This window comes from Diuraphis noxia, unplaced genomic scaffold (genome assembly GCF_037042655.1).
Source record: "Diuraphis noxia isolate RWA-SAM2 unplaced genomic scaffold, SU_Dnox_SAM2 contig0004, whole genome shotgun sequence".
Classification (NCBI taxonomy): domain Eukaryota; kingdom Metazoa; phylum Arthropoda; class Insecta; order Hemiptera; family Aphididae; genus Diuraphis; species Diuraphis noxia.
In genome coordinates, this window is record NW_028301714.1 from 17515666 (window position 1) to 17539436 (window position 23771).

A 23771-nucleotide genomic window follows, 5' to 3' on the forward strand; every position below is an offset into this window, starting at 1 on the left:
TATAAAAATATTTAAAAAACAAGTACATTATTAATGAATACAGTTATTACATCCGTTAACAATAAAACTAATAGCTTGCAAGTTTTTCCTTTATAATGATTTCTTACATTGGTCTATATTATGCTTTGTGCATGAGCCGGTTTTATCGTAAGCATCTCGTTCTTTTTTAATAACGTCATTTTTCGAACGTCGAGTTAGTATGTAAAAAAAAAAAATTATAAAAAAATATATTATAAAAAAATGAATTATGAAGTTTTACAACACTTAAATACATGCGAGTGAGAGGAAAATGTGCGACATAAAACGTATCAATTATTAGCTTGTTCGATATAAAATACCATAAATCTCTTTTTTCGTTGTTGTTCTTTTTTCTTTTCTTTTTTTGTCCTCTCAAATAGTCGTATCAAATATCCGTATCGCTGGATCATTAATCATGCAATCGACAATCCAGGTTCCAAAAACGCCAAAGTAAATTTCAACATTCATCCGTCAACTGGGTTATTAGACAAGTTCTCGAAAACGATGTTTCGAGTGGAATGCGGCGTCTCCGACGAGATAGTCAATGAACAACTTACGGGCAAGTATCGTGTAATCGCCACGTAAGTGTTACGTGTTTTTACATTGTTTTATAATAATATAATAAAAGACCAAACAACAATAATTATAAATATAGAGACGGAATAAAGCCTATCTATGTCGTTGAAAGGTACACAAAAGTAAACGTTAAAATAGCGTATCATAGACTATAGAGTATACACTGATTGCTAAATGTTTATTGTTTATTATAATGTTCTAAAATTGTGCTTTTTAAACCTCCCAAAGCGCCAAGTCAAACCAATATATTGTGTAATGAGTTAAGTTTTTTTTAATTATTGTCTCTTGACGATACATTTCTATAATATTTTCACAAATTAAATCACTTTGATATTATTAGAAGAATCTTCGACGATTCGGTATTATATTATAAGATTTATTAATCAAAAAAAATTAATATAAGTAGGTATTATACGTTACTAAATTACTTTTTATGTCATTTACTGAATAAAAAATTCTAAAAAACATGTCATAAGATTTTAAAAATAATATAAAATATATGCCTAAATATTGTTAACAGTTGTGTAACAAGAATTACTATTTCAGTTAAGTTATGGATAAAAATATATGTTTTTAACCACACAAACTAGTTTTCGTTATTATCATAATATGTGGTACCACAAAGTTTAAGAGAACATTGCATTATACCAGAAAAATTACTTAAAATAGATCAATTAAATTTATTTATTTATTTTATTTTTAGTGTTTATAATATATAACAACAATATATTATATATTATAACAAGGTGTAATATAATCAGTTGAACCGTTTAATCAAAAAAACATTTTACTAAATAAAATCTATAAATGGTAATTACGTTTACATTTTATTGATCAAACGCATTAATTTATAAAAATAGTTTTAACAAAACCAACATCAATAATAACAGTGTATATGTATACCAGGCACAAATACAGGGTGATATGGATGTTGATTCATACAAAGAATGATTTCTGTTTGCTTATCTGACCTATATATAATTTTGTAAAATGTTTCAATAATTTTATGTCTTATAATAATATCAGTGAAATTTAGTATGGCATAATAATGTGAGGGAAAGCAAAAATGTAATATATAAATATTGAATACCTACATACTCGTATTACTAAGTATAATTAATTTAAATATTTCTTCATAACTGAATATTGATGTATATACTTTTTAATTTACTATAACTATTTGTATTTTTTTGATTTTTGAATATTTGAAATAATTAATTAATCCCGAAAATTGTGCATAAATAACATTATAACAAAGCAACTGTGACACTATTATATGACCGTAATGACCATAACGCTTACATGACACATACTATAGCATGAATGAGGAGATGATATTTTGTCTATGAGAATAGATACAAGCATAAGGTTGTGGAAAGAGTCAACAATTAAAACAGACAGAAAAAAAATTGGCATAGGTTAACGTTAGATCGTCGATCAGTTAATAATAGTAAACGACAACATATATTTTCACCAAAAATAATTCAGTTTAATTATTCGGATAATAATTCGTATCATATCGATGTATTATGTTATTTTATTGATATATTTAAGTAACTTCAATATTTTGGCTAAATAATTTTTATTAAATAGTTTTAGAAACATTATTTTTTCTCAAAACAATCACTTGTTAGATTCATCGCAAACAGTTGCTGAATAATATTGATGGAAATAACTTTGAAAAATTGTTTTAGATGCGTGTGGCTATAATAAATCAGAGTGTTTAGTACCTTTACTCTAAGCATGTGGATTAAAATATGAATGGTTCTAAAAATTATCTTAAGTATAAATAAATAAAAATAGTCACTTATGTTAATTGTGGCATGTGCGATCGAATTTCAACAAAAAACAGATTTATAAGACAAATTCCTTATATAAAAAAGATGCTTTAATATGCATTATTATAAATGTACATGTCATCCATAGAATTCATGGGAGGGTTCTTTATAATGAAAAAAACAGGATTACGGCGAATGTCATAGTCGTTAAACTTAAAACAAAAATAGTTTGAAATTAGAACGTTTAAATGAGAACTCTAGATTGTATTTTTATGCTAATTTTGGGTTTGGTACATTAATTTTGATGTGTACCATAAATAAAGGTAACTCGTAATTTTAACTATACCCCAGTTTTATTAAAACTTATAAAAATTGTATAATCTCCCTAGACTTGATTATGAACGCTAATTTTTTTCAAAACTAATAGGAACAATATAATGATGAATTTCGTAAATCACCATTAAACATAACTGTAATAAAAACCCAAATATCGTTAATAATGGAATTTTATAGATACAAAGATCTGTTTTCAAGTCAGTGGTTGAAGACTATTTAAAATAATTCAAAATATTAATGTAAATCCCTTACGATACAAATACGATATTTAGTTTTTAAATATTTGAATTAAAATAGTTTTTCAGATGAAAAAATAAACCTTAATCAATTAATTTGATTTGCTGAGTGCATTTTTAAACGCGTAATATGTTAAGAATATAATATAATTTATATTTTTATAAAATATATATTATACAATTATAAATATATAGTGTTGCATATAACACAAAGGTTAATATTTTATCTTAGATAATCGGATGAATGAATTATAAAAATATTTCTCTTTCATTTCCTCTTTTAGTATTGGTTTTTGAATGATAGTATAATATTTTATTATTATTTGTTCACTCGAAACTTTTTTTTTCAACGTATTTACTAATGTTTATTTAAAATATTAATGATATATAGTGAAAAGTATTGAGCATTTTACTGACAATTTTATCTTTGCTAGGTATGTAAAAAATATGAGATTCCGTAGATGTAATGAAAAACTTATGAATTTAAGATTAATATATACATTTGAAATACAATTTATTATTGTTAAAATTGATAAATTAACTCTTTTCACAAAATAAAACTATTTAGATAGTCCGCGTAAAATACCATTCATTTACGTTGGCTTGTTAATATTTTTAAATTTATATGATTTCCATTTACTATTCAATGTCAATATTATAACTGATTATGGAGTGCGAGGTACCTACATTGAATGTAGAATTTTACAATACAAACTGTGGTTTTGGATTTGATATTTTGAAAAACGCATAAGGTAAAATACAAAGAGTTCAATAAGTTGTATTTTGCTATTTTGCTATATTATTATAGATTGTAAACTAAATACAACTTGAATTTTATAAATGCAAATATCTCCATTAATATCCATTAATTTTCGGAATAATTTTGATAAATGGCAAATGAAAAATGAAAAATATACAGCAGTTTTTATGATCTTAACCATTTCCCAATAATCCTTGTTGATCCAAATGGTTTAGGGATCTGACTCGTAATTTAATAGGTACAATAATTATTTACCATCAGACGATACAATTTTCAAGATAGGTACTCGACTCAGTGATCAACTCAATAAATTCTAAAAATGTTTTCTATAGTTAGTACTAGAGTACTACACATAATATGGTAATGCATAATTTTAATTACAAATTACTAATTAGTAATCTTATCAGCAATTATATTAAATTATATTTAACATGCAATATACTGCAAACGCAATGACTTAATGCATAATCAATAAAAATGATTTTAATGTGAAGTTTAAATATAGCTAAAAGTAATTAAACGTATACATTATTTAGTAATTTATAAGGGATACAGAATATCTACTAATAAATTCATTATGAACATGACATACTATACCAGTTTTAAAACGAAATCTTGCATTATTGGAAATACAAGTTAATTACTCGAATTATAATTCACCAATTTTGATTCAATTATTTCACTCTTGTTTATGTGAATTGAATGAATGTAATTAGTTCGGTTATTATTGATTTGTATTTATGAATTTTCAAAAATGAAATGTGTGCAAACCAATGAGTATAGTTATTACATTCGATAGTCGCCTTTGATTTAATTTCTATACATAAGTTAAAAGAAAAAAAATTAAAGAGTATTATTTTATACTTTATTAATAACTACACAATGACACAATGATCACCAAATATTATTATTATAATTTATTTACATAACCTTATTCCACTTGATAAGCTACGAATAGACAATAAGAACAAATTAGACAAAAGTCATTAATAGTTAATAGTTAAACTTCATAATTTTCTTCAAAGAACATAAAATATCAGAATTAAAAACTGATAGAGTACCACCAATAAATAAATAATACATAAAACGTTAATAGCATCAAAACTTTGTTTAAAATTTATCTTTATTTCGTATAAGTTTGTTACACATTATATGGTTACATTTTATGAGTTCCGGTTTACAAAATTATTAGTTTAAAAATATTTTGGATCAATATTTTTAATTTTTTTAACACTATACATTATATATTTTTACGAAAATATATTATATATCTACTAACTAAACCAAATTATAAAGTGGTTTAAATATAAAACTATACCTACGTGTTTGTTTATTTATTTATTATTATTATTTTTTTTTTTTATGGAAATAAAAAGGATGATGATTGATGATATCCCCAAAGAAAGTATCGACGATCAAAATATATTTTTCAAAGAACAAGAGGACAACCCAGAGGTAAAATATCCAAGTATAATTAATTAAAAATTAATTAATTATCTAAGATTAACAAGAGTTTATTCATCACATTGTATAATCTCCTTCTGAATTGGTAATTTAAATATAAGCATATACTATATAGACTGTAGTATATATTATAATGACATAATTAAACTGCAAGAGAAAAAACATTATTTACTCCTTTAATATTACTTGAAAATAGTTAATAATAAAATCATATAGATGATGCAAAAAAAAATTTTTGGATATGAATGAAAGGGCTATATTCGGATCATTATATATTATCCTTAGCCTAATTTTTAATACTTACAAAAATTATCTTAAAATTAAAATAATATTCATAGAGTTATAATTATATTGACTCTATTCACTTTTGATAATCTTTTTCAGTATTTTGGCTAAATATGCCTAATTTGGGGAGGGACGAATTAGAAGATTGTGTTATATAAGAATAAAACTAATTAAATTTAAAAATGTTCACTTAGCCGTGAGAATGTTATACAACGGTGAAAAACGACAGTTAATATAATACATAATAATATATTATTATGTAGATCGATATGTGTAGTTACTGTATTGTAGTATACACATATTTGTAGTAAAAGTATGCGAGTTTAATATTAGATAGGTTTCCTGTCGCTTTATCATTTTACCGACGACTTGGACACGGTCATTTCAGTAACTTTGAACATAATATTACTCAATAAAATATAACACGGTGGTAAACCCGTAGAATCGTACATTATAAATATAATGCCTCCATGTTATGGAACTAAATGTAGTTAAATTTATGGCGATTGTTCTCTCTTAGAACGAGAACAGTTTTATGAGATGACCGTCTGCATCTAACATCATTAATAACAATAACTTTAACGTGCGAATAGTTAGAGGGGGACATTTTATTTCAAATGTTTTTGATTAAACACTATACGTATAACAACATATCACAAATAGTAACTAATTGTTTTGAACAAGAAATACCTACTTCAATGCCATGATGCGTCAAGCATCAATTTAATATTATGCACAATAGTTTTTAAGTTATTCGTAGTTAATTAATATGTAAAAATAACCGTATAGGATAAGCCTATTATTACAAATAATACATAGGTACTTATCAATAATCAAATAATAAAAATTTAAAAAATAAACAAATATTATTTAACATATGTATAGACGTAAACGGATATTGTTTTTGTAGATATCAGAGAAACTGAGATCGTAAAATATTTTTTTTTTAACATTTATTTTACTATCCTATTCACTAGTAACTATCAAAAGTCAGTTAATCATTTAAATACAAATAAATAGAAGCATTTTTACACTACAATTGAACTTAGTCTTTTTATAAATACATATCATTATATTTGACACCAAACATTATAAAGCTAGAGACTATTATCAACGGAAATTGCAGTATAAATTACCACCGTTTCAGAAAATGCTATGCTCAAATGATAAAAAATATTGAAAATTCATATTTTTATTCTACATCGTGAATATCATTGAATAATATAACGCTAATTGCAATATGCTTTATGCCTACTAAAAAAAAAGAAAGAAAATTAAACATTATTTCGTCTGATTAAATATTATTATTCAAGACGATTTTGTTTCAACGTTTCATATTATGGTATTAGATTTCTAGTTTTTATTTGATCTGAATAAATATGACTGTATGTTCCGGAAATTTAAAATCGATTTTTAAAAAATGAAGGAAAAAAATTCTTGATATACCTACTTACTTAGGTACAACTGTAGACATTGATTCAAAACCAATGTCTCCATACGGCCGTATAATGCGTATAATATCTGTGGTCTGTTTTTTAGTTGCTGTCAGTAGTAATGGCTGAAATCGAAGTAATATCCGAGTATACAGGGAAAGAGCGCATATCATTATGTACTGACCGCATAATTTTGGACTTGAACTGGCATCAACTGAGGTAGGCACCTAAGCAAAATATAAATACAAAAATAATTGCAAATTTTCTACGTCACACATTTGGTGGGTCCGACGTTGTTGGACGTAAATATCTATGAATATCGACTCGTTTCGCATAATATTATTAATATTTTAGAACCGATTTGTGCGTAAAGGAAACGGTGGCCTTTACCAATAGTGGGTCTTCTCCCGTGCGCGTATCGTGGATTCCCAGCCCGGAGAACGCCGCCGCGGCCGTGGGGGTGGCGCCTCAGTCATTCGAAGTCACGGATCGGGTGGAAATCAGCGTGCAGGTCGAACCCCTGTGTCCGGGAAGTCGATTGCGGGAGACGTTGAGGTTTTCGGCCGAAAACCGGGACGGCGTCACCGGCGAGACAGTGCTGTACGTGCGCGGCGCGATCGAACAGACGCCCGTAGTTCGCGTCCGGCCAGCCATAGCGCCGCTCGACCACATCTGCGTCGGCACTCTGGAGTCGTACGACGTCGAATTCGAGGTGACCACAAAGGGTCCGTTTCACGTGCAAAGGAGTCTGTACGCGCTCGACACAGCTGTCGGTGAGTTGAGTCTGAGTGGTGTTGTCAAGTCCTTCGGACCGTACGGAAACGAAAATACAACGATGATTCCACAGCTGGCCAAGCTAAACTTTAAGACGCCAGTTGAAACCCAAGTAAGCAGAAAATAAAGAGAAAAAACGGTGACTCGAAAAAAAAAAACGATTTAACGACGCGTAGCTTGTAAGAAATTAAACGTCGTTTATAGTACCTCATGACATCCACTGACTAAGAAAAACAAAACAAAAGTAGTAGTTCACGATCGAACTATATTATTTCAACCCTAATTTACATATTTCGTTAAAACGCGTTTAGAATCCAGCACTAAAATAATAATATGTTATTATTAAAGGTGTAGACAATTTGGTGTGCAACTATAAGGTAGAATATATTATATCGCTTAACATATTGATGATAATTTTTACTATTGCCGTTCAATATTTTTTGTTCTAACGATCTAACGTTTTTAACACATCACACATTATTATGATTATTAAATGATTTTATGAATTCTAAGAATAGTTAGTTCCATTTTTTGCTAATATAGTGATATTCATTTACTATATTGTACCATGAAATGTAATTATAATAATTAATTTATTAAATTATACTTTGGATGGTAAAATTTCTCGAATTCTACTTGTATGCCTGTAAATACAAATGTTTAATTACATACCTAAATACCTTTATAAATGCATGTTTTTTATATAAAAATATAATAGTGACTATAGCCCATAGGTCATTATTTATAGAAACTCAGTGATATTAAAATCATTAAATAACCCAGTTTCACTTAATTAATCGACAATAGTCATATTTTTATTTAATTTTCTCAGTACAATAATTACTCCAGGGAGTGAAATATTCTTTAATAACTTTTAAAAATATACTTAGTTAAAAGTAAATTAAAGTAATATCTAATGAGAAGATTGGATAAAAATAATAACTTGACCTATATACATAATGTATTTAAAATAAAATCCACAACATAATACCAATAATAACGTAGGTATATTATTTTATTATTATTATTATCAACCCGTCATCAAATAAATACCATGCAGTTTAATAATTGTCGGTTTATTATTAATTAAGTTATTACAGAGAAAATTATATTGTAGGTATTAAAATGAAATATATACATAGTGTTTGTATGCTACTAAATGCCTACACCTGAATAAAAATAAAAAAAAAGACTAAATTATATTTTGAAAATTAGTACCTAAATATGAAATGAGAATCATTTCCAGTCTCGAGTTTTAGTTAAATATTGCGGATAAGTGATTATACAATTCTGCTTAATTTAGTCTATGTTAAGTACGAGGTATTTCTTTATTAATTCATAAACACCTAGGGAAAGGTACCCATCTGGTAAGTAGTCCAAAATAATATCTTGTCAACCCTTAGGCGAATGGGATCTCGTGTCAATTAGCTGTATGGCGTTTCACTGGGTCAAAGACGGTCCATACTCAGTCCGTGTCTTACGCGACACTCCCAGATGTGCGTTTGAACGTTAACACCATTACCATTTCCGAGTCCCTTTACAAGGGCATACCTCACACCCACAAAGGAATTCGGTTGCTCAATAATACACATTGTGATTTCATCTACTCTTGGGGCAACCCAATGGGATTGGATACGGATAAAATAGATTGTCTGTTTAAGCCCAGCAGTGGGACTGTTAATGGCGACGCGAACGTAGAATTTGAATTTATTTTGATCCCGAAAAAAATCGTAAGGCTACTATATACACTGAACTCTAACGAAAGAAACATGATCCAAAGACGTATTGATTTTTTTTAGGGTCATTTAAACAAATGCCATATACCTTGTTTTGTACAGTGCAATGCGCTTGCACCACAGACGATAAGTTTCGAATGTTGGATATATGATTTTAGTGCTACAGTAACATATGTCGACGTGTATGACGCGGTATACAGCATTGTGTGGCAAGATGAGTAAGCATAATAACTTATTGATATTTTTTTTCATTTGGCAAAAAAACACTCTTACAATTGTATTAAAGTTTGTACAATATTGCTGTATTAGCTCTGATTTATATGATTTTTTTTCTTATTTGTCAGATACCCAAGTATTGTTTTAGAATTATAAAATAATAAGATATATTTATTTATTATTATTATTACGCATGAATAATCATTTAATTGTATTAATAGGTACCTATATATTATTTAGTTTAGTATAGTAAATATGCAATAGTAATTTATTTTATCTATATGTATACCTTAAATTAAAACTTATAAGACGGAAGTTACTATACTGTACCTACTGTCGATGGCAACTTTAAATACAATAAACACTAACTGAAATCTAACTAAGTTTTCGTAGGTTAACCTGACTATAATGTACAAATTATGTAAAAGTAAATCTATGATCATCATTGTTTCCCTTTAATTATGATTACAATTTCCAATATTTCTTTGTTTTGAATTTTTAAATTTTAAGAACTATACTTTCATTATTTCTTACTTCTTTACAATTGACTTTACATTTGATTTAATATATTTTCCAACTATTTTACTTTTATGTACCTAAGTTAGTTAATTAACTTAATATTAATTTTGATTATAATTACAGTGAAAATTCTTTATAACGAAACTCGTTATAACGAAAAACTCTAAATTGCGTAAATAGCATTAAGTTAACTTATATTGGTTGGTTTGATTTAAAGCCTATTAATATTACTCTCTATTACGAAAACTCTCAATAACGAAAGAAATCACATGGTCCCTTCAGATTCGTTGTAGAGAGTTGCACTGTATTTGTAAAAATAGGAATGAGTATTCCTTTAAATTTATGTATAGATTTTGGAAATTATATTTATAACAATTTAACCAACAAATATTGTACAATATACTTCATCTGTAATAGGTACCTTTTACTAACTCAAAATGTAATAATAATTTTCAAAGGATATTTTTTCAACTTATTATTCCAACTTTCTTCCTTCATTGTTTATTTTCTCATTTTCGTTTTTTAGTAAAAAACAATGGATTATAAACACAGAGTATACAGAAATTGATTTATTAGAAACCGAAAGCAATCAAACATCAACAACCAAATATTTAAATAATATTGATGCCGAAAATGCAGAAGAATATGAAATCGAGTAAGGTTTTAATATTAAAAATAGGCATTATATCAGTCAAAGTTTTTGTTAGAATCCTAAGCTATCGTTAATCCAATATTATAATTATAAATCTTTCAAAACGATTTCAACGGTAAATTTCTAACTGACACTAATTTATGTACCTACTCCATACTATACTTCAATCCTTCCTCGAATTTCAATATTATCTGTTATTTTTAAATTTTAAATGAACGTAGTTACAGTTACTAGTTAGGTACTTAACCAAGCTAACTTTTCAATTCACTTAAGTAGGAAAATAAATAAGGACCCTTATCAAGTATGTCTACAAACATTTAAATCAGAAAGTTTACTTTACATTTATACAGTCACAAATTATATGATAAAAAAAAATCTCCTTATAATAATTATATAACAACGGTAAACCACTAAGCGATTACGCATAAAAGTTTGTAGCTCGTTGAGCATAAAAGCTCTGATAAAACCTAACAGGGAAACCATAAAATGACCGGATACGATTGGGGTGTATATAGGCCGGAAGACCAGAAACCGACCAAATGGCGTTTTGGAGAATGGCCGAGACGTGACACACCGTTATGCACACCGTTGGTCGAACAAATTGAACGAAATCCGGACTACTACCACCCCGTAATGGCGTTTAAAGACATAGAATGCAATACAGGCACAAACATCCAAAATATTCTATTAAATATTGTTTGACGACAGTCTATTTTATGAATGTATTTTAAAATTATTTTTAGCCGTGAAAAAGAGTATAACTATTCAAAACACTACGAAAATTCCTTGTCAAGTCAAAACCAAAGTTCGATATCATGGCTATTCTAATTCAACGGACAAAATAAACAGTGAGTACATAGCCACATGGGTATTTGGTATAAACTAAAATACGATAAATTATCGTACCTTATCAATTATTGTATCGATCGTTTAATTGCTATAAAACGTAATATTGGGCATTAATGAAGACTGCAGACATTGATTACCATATTAAATATATAGAGTTTCACGTTTAGAAAGACACACGAGGGAGACTGAAATAACTTGATAACAAATTTTATTAAACATACGAGTGGGGAAGACAAAAACTGGGTATTGAAATTTTTTTATATTGGTTGCCAAATATTGAGTTATTCAATATGATTGATCAAAAAAGGTAAAATAATAACATTTTACGTAAATACCATCTATTAGACGATTTACGTCTATAATAATATATGCATAATAAAATCACTTAATTATCGGTCATTTAAAATTTCAAACCATTTTTTTTTTATATATTACATAACTAATATATAAATATATATATTTACTATTTTGTATGTTATAACTTAACGATCGGTATTTAGTGCTGAAAAATGTCCATGCAGCACATTTATAGATCATTAATTTATATAATAATGCGTAGCACTTAAGAGAAGTTATTGTTTGATACTTGGTATACTTATAAAAGATTTTAGCAATGAGTTATAATTTAGTCCCTAGTTGTGTACTAAATAAATATAGTTAATTTCAACATTATACAGAATATAATAATATTAGGCTTGACATTAGTGGTGGTCATTTTTTTAAACATAATTATTATAAATACAGGTGTGATTTTTACATGGTATTTTATCCAGCGTTAGCAGAAATAAAATTTTGAAAATTATTTGTTTAAAAATTGAATATGCATATTATTATCAATAACTAAGTATATCTGCATATATCTATCACATATATCTAATATATGTTTTAAAAATAATTTGAAATTTCAAAAATAGACTTATTTTTTTATCACTGTTTATTCAGTATAACATATAATATTATTATTTTACACTTAATTTCATATAATGTGTATGTAAAATATACCTCATAGAATCTAGTATACGTTATTGAATGATAACATATTATTATAGGTTTATTGTGGCTGATCCATTATTCTCTTTCTTAATATCTTGTAGGTAAGTGCAATAATAATGTAATAAGTAGGTATAACTATTTTAATAATTCAAACTAGGTATGACATTAAGAATTAAGCTACAGCTCGTGTAACTATCTTACATATTTACATGTTTTAGAGTCAGCAGAGTGTTCCTAATCCAACAGATTATCTTAGGTACCTACAGTAACAATTATTAAAGCAAATTAACTAACAATAATATTTTCCGGAAATACATCTCAAACATATAAATTTTTTTTACAAGCGATAAAAATATTACAATATAAATGTTCAAATTAAATTAAACTTTAGAGATTTAAATATAATAAATTTGTCGTACAATTATTATTATTAGTAGTGTCATAAATCTATAGCAAGTTTGAATGGATAGTGATATACTTTTGTATTCCATAATATCTATGCAGGATAGATATTTCAATTGAAAAATAATCTAATTAAAACGAACTTTTTTTCATTCTTGATTCCGAATGACAACTGCATTCACACAGCAAACCGATTGAATGTAGTGATGAAGATATAAAATTAAGATGTTGGAAAGTTAAGTGGTTTAAAATTAAGAGCAAAATGAGTAAAAAAATATGTCTTAGGAATTTTCGATTAGTGCATTGTGTATCCAACGAAGTAACATCGAAAACACTTCTTTTCAAAAAAACATTTTTTTCCACAAAACAACTTATCGATCAGTTAAACTCATACTTTATGCTGTAAATAGAATAACAAAAAACCTAATGGTAATATTAGTTGCAGCTAAATTTGTCATTTAAATATAGTAGATTATTATTATTTTTATTTATCATAATATCTTAGATATATAAATATTTTTTATTTGTTTATAATAGCTAGTTAATGATATCCAAGCAGTTCTTACTGTTATTTTTAACTTAAATGTTGCAATTATGTTAATGTACTTATTAAATTGAAATCCAAATTATCATTAGTTTTTCTCAATTTCCAAAATAACTAATGAGAATTCTTAAATTATAACATATTCGAATTTCCAAATATAACTGTGTCCAAATACAAATTTATTGAGTATTCTATAAAACTTGTATTACTCTTTTAAAATCTAAAAAATGTTTTCCCATGGAATAAATATGATATTATTATGATATATTATTTTCACTTCACTCAGAATATTTAAAATAATAATTTTTAAGAATACAGTCAAAGATCATGATTATAATAATATATATACTCGGTAATACCATTCAACACGAGTTTCAAAAAACTTAGTAAGATTATTATCATAGAACAAGATATATTTTTGATTCATAAAAATCAAATTTAGGATAAGTACCTAGTTTATGAGTTATAAGTATTTAAAATTTAGATTGGCAGAGCGGAGTGGTACGGAGTTACCCCGCAAAATGTTTGTCCACTACTCCGCTTGTATAAACTTTAAATACTTATAACTCATAAGCTACTCGTCCTAAATTCGTTTTTTATTAATCAAAATACTTAGAATTCTGCTTTGGAATATGAAATTAAAACTCTATGTTGTCATTAAAAACTTGAAAAATTATAAGGATAAAAAAAATATTTAAAAACATAATTTTTTAATAAAAACGTTGCGGTTTTTTAACAACTAGAAACTATGTAAAATAATATTTTCAAAAAAATTAATAATTTTTGAAATAATGAGAGTCCAACGATATAAGAATCACCTGGTATTATATACATATATTCAATATTTATATTAAAATAAAATAGACATTATTTCCTTTACTAATGATTAATTATGTTAATATATACTTTATTACAATGCTTGGAAAAAATTAAGTATGAGTTAATCCATTTTTAGTGTTCAGTGTATTCACTATTCATACATATTTTAATTATTCGTTTATTTGATACTTTTCATCATATACCTATATTTTAAAACTGTTTATCTTTGTGTAAATCAATTATCGAAGTGATGAACTTCAAAGTATAATTGTATATACCTATGAAATACATACAAAGCCATATAATATTTTAATACAATGTAAAAAATATGAAGTGCTAGCTGAGTATCTATTTTTAATATTTAAATATCAAAACTGTAATTCTAATTAAGAACCTGGCATTCTAAGATTTCTAAAGCCAATTTAAATACATAATATAGTAAAGAGTATATCTGTCTTAACTAATTGACTTTGTAAAACAAAATAATAAAAACTGAATTACATTTCCATATCTACTATATAGTTTTCTAATAAATCTTCTTTAGTTAAATATGTTAATATGAGTTTTGTATGTTAATCATAATATATTAATAAATACTTATTTTATTAGTATATTATTAAATATTTACATGAATATCGTATTTTTACTAACTGTTTATAATCCTATGTAAACGCATAGTTATTAACGGTGAAATTATAATTTATATTATTTAAAATAATGTTAATAAAATATGCATGTCGCAGTTCCAAGTAGTTATTAGTGTTTATGTATTTATATTATTTTATAAGTTTTTATTTTCTATTATTGTGTACTTAAATGTATAGTACACATTAACAAGTAGTAATACGAAAGTTAATTTCGACAACTGATGTTATAGCAAAATGTAATTCTCCATAGTTTATTGTTATGAATAGTAATAATAATATTTCAACTTCAAAGATTCTAATCATATTTTCACCTATAATTAATTACTATTAAGTTTGGTTTTAAATTTGGTTTTAAATTTGAGAGCTCTAATAACATTTGAGAGCATCATGAAAACTGTTGAATAAATTATTTTAACTATTAATTCTGTTATAAGATCTCGATAAAAAAAATATATATAATAATATATTAGGTAATGTTTAAAACATATTACTAAATGTATTATTTTGTACACTCAACCAATTTTTGTATTATTTAATCTATACTCGTATCATGTTTAGTTGTATAAAAGTAATTTTAATCTCAATCTGATCAAGATAATTATTAACACAGATGGGTACTCTTAGTTTCGTGATTAAAATTCACCAAGGTATTTATTTAGAATGTGTTGAGTAAGTCTACCTACATATTATAGTATATGCAATGCATTTTACTTGGTAGTAAAATAAGCAATTTCAAAATTATAATCATATTTACTTCGTAGACGCCTACGGAAATAGCTCGGAAATTGCATCGATAAAACGTTGTTCAATATGGATAGAGAGAGATGACAAGATTTTGTACGGACAAGATGAATTCAAAGTGTACGTATGGGTGTTGGCCACGGCGTGGGGTCGCTATGAAGACGTGGTGACTATTGAATTACACGTAGGACCCGATATTCTACCGGCCATCCACATACCACTCATCATCAAAGCTATTACGTTCCCTATAGAATACCCTTTATCCAAAGACATTCACAAACCGACCATTCAGTAAGTCAAGATATTTTCACAGCATAATTCAATTTGTAGTCAACTGAGACAACAAACAAAGACCAACGGATACTTATATAAAATGTCTCATATTATTACTCTGTTATACTTCTTTTTCAAAAATTCGTAGGTACAGAATCTAAATTACAAAAACCGTTAATTTGTATGTAACGTACTATAAATTATTTGACACAAAAAAGTATATCAATCTTATTCAGTTACCCTCTGAGAAAATTGTTAAATAATAACCTATACTGTTCGTTTATAACAGTACCTAAGTTCGGCTAAGTATAATACGTCGGGATCTATTACAACTTAAAAGATGTATTCAGAGCTACGTTGTGTGTCGTGTTATGTCATGTTAATCAAATCATATTGTGATTATACTTACTAGTTTGGTATCTTGTAATAACCAAGTTATAACCGAGTATATAAATAATTGACTATAGCTCAACTTTTAAATCAGTATGGTTACCATAGTAATAATATAGTTACCATGTCCTCGTACGACGTAGCTGTGAATCCGGTTTAATACACAATAACTAATACACATCAAATTGTTCAAATTGAACCAAAAAAGTATTGAGTTTAATTAGGGAATCTATTGCCATATTAACCCAGTTTACACTGGTATTTATAAAACATTTTTCAAGCATAAAAAAATATTTTTTTTTAATTAAAAAGATGAATATTAGAATATAATTTATGAGAGGAACTGGTACTCAACTAATTAACCTTTAATTTTAAATTTACAGCGAAGTTGAAACGAGGATACAATTTAATATGCACAACAATTTATTTTTAAACAAATCATATAAATGTAAAGTAGCTAGTTAAAAACTTAAGTTATTTAAAGTACGTTAAATATACAAACGGTTACGTCTCATCGAAAAAATTTTAAAATATTAAATTTATTAAGTCTTCGTGTTTAGGGTAACTGCCTATATTATATTCAAAAACAAAAATACATTGAAAAATTAAAACCGTTTAATGTAAATACAATAAACATTTCTAGTCTACTGAACTATCTTAGAAACTAACCAGTAAAAAACAACCAAAATACATGTTAGATAAAAATAATAGGTCATACATTTTGAAGTATTCCTACGAATTATCAAAAGTTTTTGAATTTCTCCAAAAACTAACAGAAAATATAAATAATGACCTTTCTAAAATTCTATCTGTGTTCAATACGAACCTATAATAAAGGTGTTATATAAAGAGTTACTCGAAACTTTTAAAGTACTCTTATTGAGAAAAAATATTTACCGGCATATATTTTTTTACTTTACTTATGTATCAACAAAAATGCCCAAAATGAAAGAAAAAATGTAAAATTATTGTGTTCAATGAGTTAAATGTGATATAAGATATTTTGTTGTATACATAATAATAAATAGAAGCCTAATGTATTATATGAGATTTATTTTATGCCACTATACAAATGTTAAAAAGGTAACGCTTCTGAATTATTTGTTAAGCTTTAGCCTCTATTCGATGGAATCAGAAAATCGATTACAAATTTTCAATAATAGTGAAATTCCGGTTCAAATATCTTGGCGCATATACAATGAAAGTACAGAAAATAAACCTCTTAGAGTATTGATTGACACATTAACTCCCGACTATCCAGATCATTGGTCTTTCAGGGTTACCAATTACGACGGATTAGAAAATCCTCGATATTTTATAGTAAGTTAATTAAAACCAATTACTCCCTCATTGTATAGAATAATATAATTTAGTAATAAGTCTTAACATATCATGGCTATTTAAATAATATTCACATAACCATCGTGATAATTTATATACATTTTAAGACTCATATTGAGTTGTTATTATCATAAAAATTCGACTATCTGATTACGATATAATCTATGTATTATATAAAAAATAAATAAATATATGCTGAGACATTAAGATGATAAAGTATTTAGATTTTTTTTAAGAAAAACGTCCGCTAGAAATTAATAGAAGAAACTATCCGCAGCATCCATTAAACGTGATATAAACGTAATATAAAAATACCCAACGTCTTATTATAATCATTAAATCCTAATGACACACATGATTAATCTATTTTCAGCAAATTAAGAACTCTTGAAAATATACCACAGTTTTCGGCTGGATACGTTAACCTACATGATTTTTTTTTATGTAATAGTCCAACGCGTGCAATTATGAAATTTTAATTGAACAATTAACTTTTACTTTCAAATATTAACTGTTCATTTTCAGATCAAGCCTATTATTTTGAAACTAAAACCAAAAACACTAGGATATGTAACTTTTTCCTTAGATCGGACTAAAGAACTAACCATAAACCGTAATGAAAAAAATAATATAGTTAATGGAAAAGCGGTTGGAATAGTGACTGCTCTTGAACCATCTGGGTACATTTTATATCAATTATAATTATTTATATTTAACTGTGTAAATTATTATCACAAAAATATAATTATTTATTTTATATTTATTGTAATCTATTGAAATTTATCTATAAAATTAAATTAATTATTTTGTTGATAGTAATAATAATTATATTAGTATTAATTTCATGCTTGTTATGAGTCTCAAATATTGAAATTTATCAATTATGAAATATTTTATAGCATTTTCAAATATTTAGATACGTTGAAAGAGTTAGGTCGTAACTAAATACCTAATGATATTTATGCCAAATTTATAGTATAGTACAAAAATATTTCTGTAATTATTTCAGAAAATATTGCATAAGAAAAGATGGATTTAAAATGAAATCTACTGTTGTTAAACTTTACTCGGAAACAAGACATTCAATACAACCCAACTTATTCATACGAGAGTTGGATAATATTTTCCAAGTAATAAAATAATATGTTACGTGTCATTAAAAAATAACATAAGTATAATTTTAATGGGATAAAAAAAAATCTAGGAAGCATTTATTTGGTTATATTGTTTTTTATTGCATATAATTTATTATTTTGCTTGTTCCTTCCAAAAGAGACATCTTGATCAAATACGTTAGTAGATATTGCTATGATAATTTTCAGGTGTCAGCTTCGGAAATTTATAACTCTCAATCACACAATTATACAGTAACTCGGTTGTTTACTATGTGTAATCGCTTACGATATCCTGCAAACATTTCGTTCAAAATCGGTAGTCCGTTCTTCATAAAGAGTTTGAGAACAATGAGATGTGGTATTCGTTCTGGAAATGATGATATTCATTTATTTCATAAAGATTTGGTTGAAGTATGCAATACTTATTACATAATAATATGGCTTACTTTTACCACTTTGAATAATAATATCAATATTTAAAATTATAAGTATTCCTTCCCATAGTATGTTAACTGTTTATTGTACGCCTTTAGATCGAACTGCAAGCTATTATAAATATAAAACAAGTTTATCCACCAAAAATGCCAACAGAAATGTTGCCCAGAAAATTCGAGAGGATAGGATACTTAAACGCTGTTTGTGAAAACAGTTATTTTAAACCTAAGGTATCTATAAGAAGAAAAAAACCAAATCACTACCTATATCAAAATACCTATATCAAAAATAATAATTTTCGGTATTTAATTTTAGTAACATTGATTTGATAGTTAAATGAATAAAACAATAAAATAGGTAAATTTATTATCTTAAGTATTTAAGTTAAATAAGGAGTTATATGTTTTATTCATAATTGAATTTGGAATATTAAACATTTAACTTATTTATAAAGTATTTAAAATGTCTAGTGCAAATTGCGATAAATATTAATTCCACAAATAGTTTAATGATTTATTATATAATTTGCTTTCAAGGGACACTAAAAAAAACTGTCACTCGTTAAGTTTAACCCATATCAAGTATTCTTTATGTATTATGATCTCTGGGGTACATAAATTATTACAAAATATCAGTAGGTTCAACTCTATAGGATTTACGTACCTATTTGATTTTTTGAAAGTTTGAACTTGTATAGAAACATTTACGTTAAATCCTGGACTATATTATATTTATAGTAAAATGATATTTTCGTAATATCCGATACAAAATTCAATTTAAAGCTATTACCTATTTCCCAAAACAGTAGAATGTTTCCCGGATTACCATCCTATATAACTGCATAAAAAGCATCTGGTAAAGGTTGAATTTTGACCTGCATGGTTTCAAAATATAATGGTTTACCATAATATGGTATTATATTGATATACATGAGCATATATTATTTATGAACGTGTAATAAATGAGTTTTCCTAAAAACCATTTTTGTAGTTACCTACCTATATTATTTATTTCATCTATGTAGCATGGTAGGTAAAGAGATAACTAAAGATCTTTTATTAAATTTATAAACTAACTAATAAAAATAATAAAATAAGACCACTTATATATTATAGAATATAAAGTTATTTGTACAATGATTATAAATATTTTATATTTCTACTAAAAAACATTAACTAACCACACTTTAACACTCGAGGGTCATATTAATATAATTAAATACTAATTTATATTTTATGTACTACAGTTACTATTTATTATATTTTTTTCGTAGTTTACTAATTTTTGATTAAAAGAAAAATGAGAAAAAACTTATCTTTAACACATTTCTTCTAGGAACTAATTGCATATTAAAAATATAAGGAAATATGTATATTATTCTAATGTAAAAAATTGCTACCGATTTATCAATTTAATTAATATTATTATTCATGGTACATGATATTATAGTCTTTTGTTTAGACAGTTGCTACATTCAAACTGCACGTATACTTCCCTGTACTAAAACTGTCGACGAGCCACATAAATTTTGGTCAAGTAGTCGTAACGGAGAATAAAAGCATAAACGTGATGTTATCTTCTTATCCAGGTACACGCATATATACTCACACAGACTCACAAGACGTGAAATAATAAACGTATAGATTAACTTTTGTCGACCCGATTTCCGCCTTGTTGGACATCAAATCGTCTGTGAGCTTATCGCCAAATGGTGTTCGCTTAAACAATTTTTTGATTTTGTCTATAGGCCATGAACGTTTTGTTGCTCACTCCGTAGACGAAGTGTTCACGGTATCACCACCAAATGGTGTCGCATCGACTAGACCAATCCTACTCACAATCACGTTCAAACCTAAGTGAGTTCAAGTTTTAACGAAAATTAAAAAAATGTATTAAAATTTAATCATAAAATCAATATAATAATATTTCAACTAAAAATAGTAAAGAAAAATCATAAATTAGTTTAGATGATCAAATTCAATATTGGAAACCATATCTGTATCAGAAATACATTTATCAGTGATAAATTATTTCATAAGTACAATATCTAATTTTTCAATAAATTGATTTTACAAAAATTACAAAATTTTATGAATGTTATACCAATTCATGTGTTAAGCACATTAATAATAATAATATATATTTTATACAATTTTCTTAGTGTTTTTAAATCAAAATATACAATATTACAATTTTTTTAATCCTTGAATGTTAACTTTTAGTAATCTTATATTTTTATTATTTTATTGTATTTGATCATCGTCCAAGACAAATAACTTTTTAGACATCTTGAAATAATTTTATATTCAAAGTGACTAATATCCATCATCATTCACATTTTTAAAAGAAAATGTAATGACTTGTAAAAAGATTTAATGCTAATTGAATTTATTGAGGGACTTGTGAACGAAGTTTCTATAATTTTCAAAAAAAAAAAATGTAATTTGTTTTTGACATTTTAGCGTTAAAAAAGTTCAGGATAAATTTAAAAGCGTTTTCTAGATCACTCTTTTTCATAAGATTAAAAAGAAAAAGTTATTAGTCAGTATAAAAATGTACAAACTGTTGTTATGTCTACAAGAATACAATTTAGACGATCTCCTTTAAAGTTTTAATGAATAGTAATTAAAAATTCAAACTACCATCTACCATATATTATACATTAGTTGAACCGTAAAATAGTTTAAATTTATTGAATTCAAGACTGTTGGACACATATAAATAATTAGTAATTATTAGTGCAACAGATATTTTTATTTAAATTATATCATATATTTATCTTAATTTGAATCAGAATAAAGTTTAATTCTTAACAATACCTACAATTTAAGAGAGTTGAAGCGCACTACTTTTAATGAGTTAAATAAAGGCTATATATTATATTTACTTGTGCGTGCGTGTGGAATATAAATGATCATTAAAGTGTGTGTTATGCAGCAGTCCTTCCTACCATTGCTACAAATCTCTCACGCTTATGCAAAAACTACTACTGGTGGGCGCATCGTTATTTGTTGTAGCACGAAAATGATCAAACGTGGAAAAGAATCTGGTCATTGGTATAAAAACTCATGCATACGAAAACAGACATATAGTTCTGACCAACTTCAATAAAATGTGATACTCGCTATTGATTTAGATACAACTTAATGATATTCTAACTTAGCTCTCTCTCTCTCCCTCTCTCTCTCTCTCTCTCTCTCTCTCTCTCTTTCTCTCTCTCTCTCTCCCTCTATTATGATAACATTTTGGATACTATTATTGTTTTAATCATGGTGATAGGATATATTTTTACACTAAAGTATTGCTCAAAGATCAATAAATTGATCAGTATTATAATATTGCATGATTTGAAAATAGAAATTAATCATGGGTAAATTTCCTAAAAATATACCAAGTAGATTCATGCGGAAATGGTGAAACATTTTTTATTATCAATTTCAATAATATTAGCTACTAAAACTGTGGTCAAAATATTTTATTACTTAGAATATTCCAAGTTTTTCAAATCCTAAAGTTGAAAAAATCATGACATAACATTTCACGTTGGTAAAAAAATATTTTGATATACCTATCTTTATTTTGGAATCCTTTAATATTTCGTCAAAAATTGAAGATATTTATGAAACGTTAAATTGTGTTAAAGATTCCCTGTTGATTGGTTTCCATACTTCAATATATTTTACTCAAAAACTTTAGGAAATTAAGAATTTATTCATTAAAAAAAGTTTATAAAAGACTGGCCTATATTCCATATATAATTTTTTTGCTACAATATACATTTTATTTGTCTGAAAAAAACTTGTTATACATGTGTTTTATTTAGAGTTGAACAATATATTTTCATACAAAGCGTTGTTAAATCAGTACAAGATAAATATTCGTAGTATGTTAAACAATTATAATAAGAAATTTAATGTTTTTGGGCAATAGCGTTACAGACAGAAAAGTTATTATATATTAACAATTGCAACTGTTCTAACCACTATAAAAGTATTATTTCTTAATTTTACTGCAATAATTTATGTTTTATGTTTAAGAACTGATGAACAGTACTTAAAAAAGATTGAAATCTTGACAACAATACCCAAGGATGTCATTGTTCTCGAAGTATCTGGTTTGGGGATCAAATAATTTCAATGTACATACTACTAACTTATGTTGTATAATAAAAAATATTTACTTACTATTAAGACTTTTGTATATGACTTCAAAAGTTTTAAATGAATATATCTCTGAAGATTAACAAACATCTATTATAGAGTAAAGCTTTTTACTAAAGTTTTTATTATTCAAATTATAAGTGCTCATGAAAAAAAACAATTAAATCATACGTCACACAAATCTTTTAAAATTCGTTTAATATGTGTAATAATTATAATAATAATTTAATTTGCCATCATTGTCAACGCTTTCGATAAAATAAATTGGTTTTTTTTTAT

The 23771-nt window shown here is 26.2% G+C and overlaps 2 protein-coding genes across 2 annotated transcripts in view; one reads left to right on the plus strand and one right to left on the minus strand.

The window, feature by feature from the left end:
* The window catches only part of LOC107172933 (uncharacterized), a 109128-nt gene that overhangs the window by 64352 nt on the left and 21005 nt on the right, over positions 1-23771 (minus strand). The gene's annotated exons all lie outside the window — the stretch shown is intronic.
* Positions 523-23657, plus strand: LOC149055786 (uncharacterized). Its single transcript, XM_089226899.1, has 18 exons — positions 523-599; positions 5081-5159; positions 6993-7105; positions 7241-7772; positions 9064-9390; positions 9460-9614; positions 10658-10786; positions 11299-11447; positions 11527-11631; positions 15799-16069; positions 17551-17761; positions 18308-18462; positions 18792-18912; positions 19105-19308; positions 19431-19562; positions 20794-20920; positions 21080-21188; positions 23370-23657. Exons 1-18 carry the CDS (start codon positions 523-525, stop codon positions 23461-23463), a joined length of 3090 nt encoding a protein of 1029 aa, XP_089083025.1. The 3' UTR covers positions 23464-23657.